The 6,720-nt window shown below is 40.0% G+C and overlaps 1 protein-coding gene across 1 annotated transcript in view; it reads right to left on the reverse strand.

The window, feature by feature from the left end:
• Nucleotides 1–6,618, reverse strand: part of SLC35A5 (solute carrier family 35, member A5) — a 19,534-nt gene extending 12,916 nt beyond the window's left edge. Inside the window, exons 1-3 of the mRNA XM_012652261.1 lie at nucleotides 6,407–6,618; nucleotides 5,408–5,556; nucleotides 864–962 (exon numbers count right to left, since the gene is read on the reverse strand). Of these exons, the coding sequence (XP_012507715.1) occupies nucleotides 864–962; nucleotides 5,408–5,537 (229 nt within the window). The 5' untranslated portion in view covers nucleotides 5,538–5,556; nucleotides 6,407–6,618. The remainder of the gene's footprint in view (nucleotides 1–863; nucleotides 963–5,407; nucleotides 5,557–6,406) is intronic.
• Nucleotides 6,619–6,720: the final 102 nt, after the last annotated feature.

Here is a 6,720-nt window from a genome sequence, read left to right on the forward strand (position 1 = left end):
TTATTAATTCCAGTGAGAATTATTATCCCTTGTCCAGGTTTCCAAATACTTAGGAAGGGACTATAGCAGAGAGAACGTAAAATAAAAACAAAGGCAGTTTTAAGTTTAAGCCCTGTAAATAATGCATGAATTTTATGAGATTAAGAAATTTATTCCATTAACTAGAAACTGCACAGATTGAAATCCTTGAGTATGAAAATACATCGTGTGGGGCAAGCACTTTAATGCTGTAAATTCTATGTTTACCTCATATGAAAAGGCAGAGCAAAGAGGTACAGAGAGCTAAGGCTCAATAATTGGGGAACTAAGGTAGGAGAATTAATACATATTAAGAACCTATACATTCCATAAAAGGCTAGATACTTTACATTGGAAGAAGAGATTATTATCCCTATTTGATAGTTGAGGAAACTGGAGCTCAGAGAAGTTAAAATAATGTGCCCCAAAACACAGTCTTGTCTCTTTGACTCCAGTATACTATGCTACCTTCCCTGTAGGAAATGGGAACTGTTTTTGAAATATGATCTATATCAAGTCGACAGCACAGTGATTTAGAAAATCCTGAGATGGAATAAAAACTAACTTGTGGCATGAAACCATCACAGGAACAAGTCGTGAGGTAGAGTAACGGGTTGGACATTGGGAAAAACGGGTTGGTGAACCAGCTCTGCCCCTTCCTACCCAGCTCTGTATAACACTTGAGTCTGCTTCTCCACCTATAAAACATATTCATGCTTGTATCTTAGCTTCCTCATAAATAAAATGAATGGATCAGACTAAATGATATAAAATGTTCCTTCCGGTTCTAACATTTTTTGATTCTGTGATTTTTAACAAGTATATAGTACTATTTCAAGACTCACCTTTCTTTATAACACAGAATGACACAAGCACACAGAAAACGAGCTTCACCAGTTCTGAGCACACATTCACAGTAGTTGGAAGATAATCATACTTGTTCTCTAAAATGTAACAGAAATGTTTTTTCATTGTAAATTTTATCCTCTATATGTTTATATACAGATAATTTATAATTATTTTTAAGCTTAACAGCTGGATTTAATACTGGTTATATTAAATTTCTTCCAGTTGGCTTTGGTCTTCTGGATTTTTTTAATCAATTCACCCCAGCTATCCTTATCCCATTCAGCTTTTTGTTACCCTTGAATTTGATAAAAATGCCTAAGTTGCTAATATTCATAAACATGTTAAGGAGACTAGGGCCAAGGGCAAAGAAAGCTCTGGGGTATGGCACTGGGGACTGCCTGATAATTGACCATTAATCAAGTTTGACCCATCAAACAGTTATGAATTTACCTGCTGAATTATTACCCAGCTCACAATTCTTCTTGTAACTTGTTTGCATTGCTAAAATCAAGGTACACTCTATGATGTTCCCTTTAACTCAGAGTTTTCCAATCTGTTTCATATCATGGTACACATGGAAAACATTAATGATATTTGTTTGGTGCTATGGGATAAATGGTACGTTGGGATAAAAGTAGGAAACCTCCTGAGGCACGAAGCAACTGGTCTAGGGCTCTGCTACCTCTAGGGCTGAAAGAAAACACTCTGACACATCCAGACCCACTGATGATTTGGGAAACTACATCCTAACCTACAAGTCAATAGAATTAGAAAATGAGGTTTTGTTGGTATGCTTTAGTCTTATACTTTTACCTTTGTCTTTTCTAAATGCTTACAAACAACTTGCTTTATAATTTTGCCAAAGACAAACATAAATTTTATTAGGTACTATTTCCAGGAATGTTACTTCTTCCCTTTTGAAAACATTTGCTTATTTCTCTTTGTCATATTAAAAGCAAAACTGGCCAAGTATAGCAGAAAAAAGCCAACTCTACATTTTATCCAGAACACCACCCTTTCTTCCTCTCTTCTGTGGTTTCCCTTGACCTTCTCAACCTCAACAGAATCCATTCTTTTTTTGAGACAGGATCTTGCTCTGTTGCCCTGGCTAGAATGCAGTGGTGCCATCATAGCTCACTGCTGCCACCTCAAACTCGTGGGATCAAGTGATCCTCCTGCCTCAGTCTTGAGAGTAGCTGGGATTATAGGTATGTGCCACCCCACCTGGCTAATTTTTCTATTTTTTTATAGAGACAAGGTCTTGCCCTTGCTCAGGATGGTCTTGAACTTCTAACCTCAAGCAATCCTCCTACCTCAGCCTCCTAGAGTTCTAGGATTCCAGGTATGAGCCACCGTGCTCGGTCAGAATCAGTTCCTTATTTGTCTCTGTTCCTGTAGCACTACCTTACAAATTTCTATAGCAACACTTGTCACACTGTACTATAATTATTTTTTACGTGTATGTCTTATCCTTAGAATATAAGCTCCTTTTAAGAAAGGAACCATGTTAGTCACCTTCATATACCTAGTTGGCATTCAATAAATGTTCACCTGAATTTAAATATTTGCCTGTTCACCTTTCCATTACTTAAAGCCTGGTTAAAACATCTCCTCCTTTTTCTGAGCTCAAAGCTGGATTTAAATCACACTGTTATCCTCCAATGATACTTCTCATGATCTCTATCATGATACACATCTGAGCCAACATGTTCACACAAGAACGAGGGGCTTCAGATTACAACTTCCATACCCTTGTCACTATTCTTTAGCTTGTTCTTGTTTTTCATTGGTTCTTTCTCATATTCCTCTCCTGGTGGATCCCAAACCATGTGAAAGCATGCTGTGCGACTTCCCTCCACTTCTCTCCTGCCCATACTCACATACCTTAGCTACACTGAATCCATCCTCATTGGTTTCCCTTCAGTTCCAGAAGCAGCAGCCATGGCCCTAATATTTACCCACCCTCCCCTTTAAAACCTTCCTTCCTCCTCAGGGACTCAGCTCCAATAAGTATTTCCTTTGGTTTCAGTATATCTCCTTTGTCTTCCTTTCTACTTACTGGCTTCTTGTCCTTGGCATACAAACACGCTCTCAAAACTCTCCCATCCAAAAAAGAAAATATAAGATACTACTCCCTCTAGCTACCATACCTTCTCTTTCTCTCCCTAAAACAGTATCAACATTCATTATCTCCACTTTACTCACTTTCCATTCAGGTCTTATCCTGAAATAATCTGGTTTCTGAAACTACCTACTCTCTGAGATTACCAAACATCTTCTAATTGCTAATTGCAAAGGGCATGTTTTAATCTTTATCATGATGTTGCAATTCTCTCTCAGTCTTCAAACTGTTTCTTTCCTTCCTTTCTAGGAGTCATGTGCATTTAGTTCTCTCATCTCTCTAATGATTTCTTCTTAATGTTCTTCTGAGTGTGGGCATGCCACTTATATGTTGGCATTCCTCAGACTTTGGCCCTCGCTCTTATTCTTTCATTATTCACGAGCCTTCTGCTCCTAAATATCAATTTAACATTAATGTCCCCAAATCTATATTCTGGAACATTTTAACTTACTGCCCATTAAACATATCCGTATGAATAACAACCTATTTATTCATTTAATTGTCATTTCCTTCATGTGAATGATGTGCCAGATAGTGCAAGAAATGGCAGTGAAGAGATAACTTCTGGTGTCATGGAAGGTACACAGCTAAAATTATAATCTCTCTGAACTCTTCCCAACCCACTCTTCCTCCTGATAGTCACCATCTCAGCTGAGAATGCCATCAATCCACTCAGCACTCAAACCAGAAACCTTTGAGTTATTCAATATATTACCTCCTTTAATCCTCACATTCAACATATTTTACAAATTCTGTCTTTACTTTCTTTCTTTTTTTTTCTTTTTATAGATGAGATCCTGATCTGTTGCCCAGGCTGGAGTGCAGTGACATGATCACAGCTCACTGCAGCCTCAAACTCTTAGGCTCAAGCGATCCTCCTGTCTCAGTCTCCCGGGTAGCTGGACTACAGGCGTGTGCCAGCAGGCCTGGCTGATTTTTCTTTTTTTTTTTTTAGAAACAGGGTGTCTTGCTATGTTGCCCAGGCTGATCAGGAACTCTTGGCCTCAAGTGATCCTCCCACCTCAGCCTCCTGAGTTGCTGGGATTACAGGCACGAGCTATGTCAACTAACTCAAATCCTGTCTTTTCTATGTTCTAAATATTTCTTGAATCTATCCTCTCTATTCCTACTTCAAAAATCCTAAATTATTCTTCATCATCTGTGGCTTGAATTTGCAATAACCCCTTAACTGGCTATCCTGCTTCCCACTGTTTGCTATACTATCCAGCTATCATAATAATCTCTCACTTCATCCTCCTGTTCATAATACTTCAAGTATTCCTTATCCCCTAGACTCTAGGGCCTACAGAATAAGGTCCCAGCTCCTTAACATGGCATATGAAGTCCTTAATAACTTGATCTAACTGCCCTCTCCAGGCAAGCACTCCCCCCTCCTCCAAATTCTTAAACTTTTTGTTCAGTAATTCTGAATTACGTGTTCTCGTTGTATTCCTTTCTTTGTGCCTCTGTTCCTTTTATAGGCTGTTGCTCCTGTTTTGAATACCCTTGCCTACCTTGTCTTCTTGTAGATCAACTGTCACCTAATCAGGTATCAGTTCCCTGATCTGTTTGAGTTTCACATCATCCTTTCCCAGACGGAACGTATCGTTTTCTCCTCTAGACTATCTCTGCATCTTTGGCATATTTCTATTACTGTATTTATTATAATGTATTTTCATGATGTGTTTACATGTGTATCTCTCTTTATTAAACTGTGAGTTTTTGAGGGCAAGGTCTGTCTCATGTACTTTGAGCCATGCTTCTAATACTTAGCCTAGTACCTGGCAGACAAATGTTAACAGAAGTAGAGATTTATGTACACATCTGACTCCCCAAGGAGACCACTAAAGGTCATGATTTTATGTATCCTCAATAACTAGTGAGAAATACTCAGTAAAGTTTTGTGGAATTAGTGTTTGCTCAAATCCTTACATTAAGAAAATAGATTTCTTGAATACATACTTATCAAAGCTTACAATCTATACTGTTGATACAATACCATTGAATACAATAATGTTGATAGTGTACCACTGATCCAATAATTACAACAGCACCTCACAAATGCCAAGCGACCAAACACATCCTCCTATTTCAAAATAAATTGCAATTATACATTTTGCTATAGGCTGAGAAACACCTGTTGATTGATGCACTAGTTACATGTTACGATCTGTTGTTCTGCCCGTAGGGTTTTGATGCAGTACTTGACTGACCCAAATTTCATCCAGCGTCAAAAATTTTTCTTGATGAGGAATGAAATGTTAAAGAATCAAATTTAAACATGCTTTATCACTCACATGAAGCAAAGTACTTGATGAGGTACTATTACCCCCTTTTATACACCAGGAAACCAAAGATGAGAGAGAGAATGTGGGATTAGATGGAAGTACTCCATGCATACTCGAAATCTTAACTTACCTTCATTGGCAGAATATTTTACCAGTAAGATGCGACTTGAGCTTAAAGCAATGAATATGGCACCCAGCAGGAATGTGTACATTGTTGACAAGGAGCATAACATAGGACGACTACAGCACTTTCTTTCCATTCCACTGTTTTTTAATTGCCTTAAAGAGAAGAACACTTTCATGAGTAACCCTGTTGTCAGACCTGGAGATTAAGCATAATGCCAATACCATTGACTGTGAAGAGCAGAAAAGAAATGTTTAGATGTTTGGCTATTACTATATCAGAACCAAGAAAGCTGAGGAGTACAGGAGAAACTATGGGGAAAGGAAATGAAAAGTCAAACTCTGACAGAAGGGCATACTCTACAGACAGAAAGGCCAGGGCCGGATTAGAAATGCTAATCAAAGGTAGCAAGTAGACAACTGACACTTTGGGACGGCAGAAAAGAATTCTGCAGAAAAGCAATTCTTTAGTTTTTATTCTCATTAGCAATTTTGCTGTAGAAGAGAATTTCAGATATGCATTTTTCTCCTCAGTACCATCTCTTACCTCTGAGGAGGAAGAAGAGCTTGCTGGGAAAGATTTCATTATATAATAATAATGGCCGAAATGGAAATATCTGAAACACTGCTGTTAAGTTTTCCTGAACTAGTGTTAGAAACGGAAGAGCTCTTAGAAATCGATGAGTCTCTTCTCATACTGCAAGTATTGGGGGGGAAAAAAAAAAAGAAATCGTTGAGTCTAAGGACCTCAACCCAGGCTGGGGAAGTAACTTGCTCAAAGCCTCCCTGTGTATCGGTAGGGATGGCGCATAGAGTTTCTGGGGCACTGGTGAGAAATGCCAATACCGACAGCCCACTGGGCGCAAACGTACAGGAGACCAAAGCGACACCTCCCCGACAGGAGGCCAGGTTTCCCCTTCTCGTCACAGATGCGCAGGAGCGATCTCGTCTAGCGCGCCCTCCCTTCGTACGCACGCGCAATTGCCTGCCCGCGGGGCGCGGTTACCTCTGTCCCTCAGAAGAGCTTCTAGTGACGGAACGTACATCCTAGAGCTGAGACAAGAACTGTATAGTTCCGCGGTAGCAGCAGTATCTTTTAGGGCCCATAGGCGGAGAAACTAAGGTGGGAAACAAAGGCGAAAAAGCCCCTGGCCCGAACCCTCCTGGTGCGGAACAAAAAGCACGATAGCGTCCTGACAGGGAAAGAGCAGACCCAACCCCATTGCGCAGGCGCGTTGTGTTACGCTTCCGGAGGGAGGGGAGAAGAGGCCTGACCCCGCCCCAGCGCGGCCTGTCCCGCGTCACGTGCCAGGAAAGTCC

Source organism: Propithecus coquereli, unplaced genomic scaffold (genome assembly GCF_000956105.1).
Source record: "Propithecus coquereli isolate 6110/MARCELLA unplaced genomic scaffold, Pcoq_1.0 Scaffold386, whole genome shotgun sequence".
Lineage (NCBI taxonomy): Eukaryota > Metazoa > Chordata > Mammalia > Primates > Indriidae > Propithecus > Propithecus coquereli.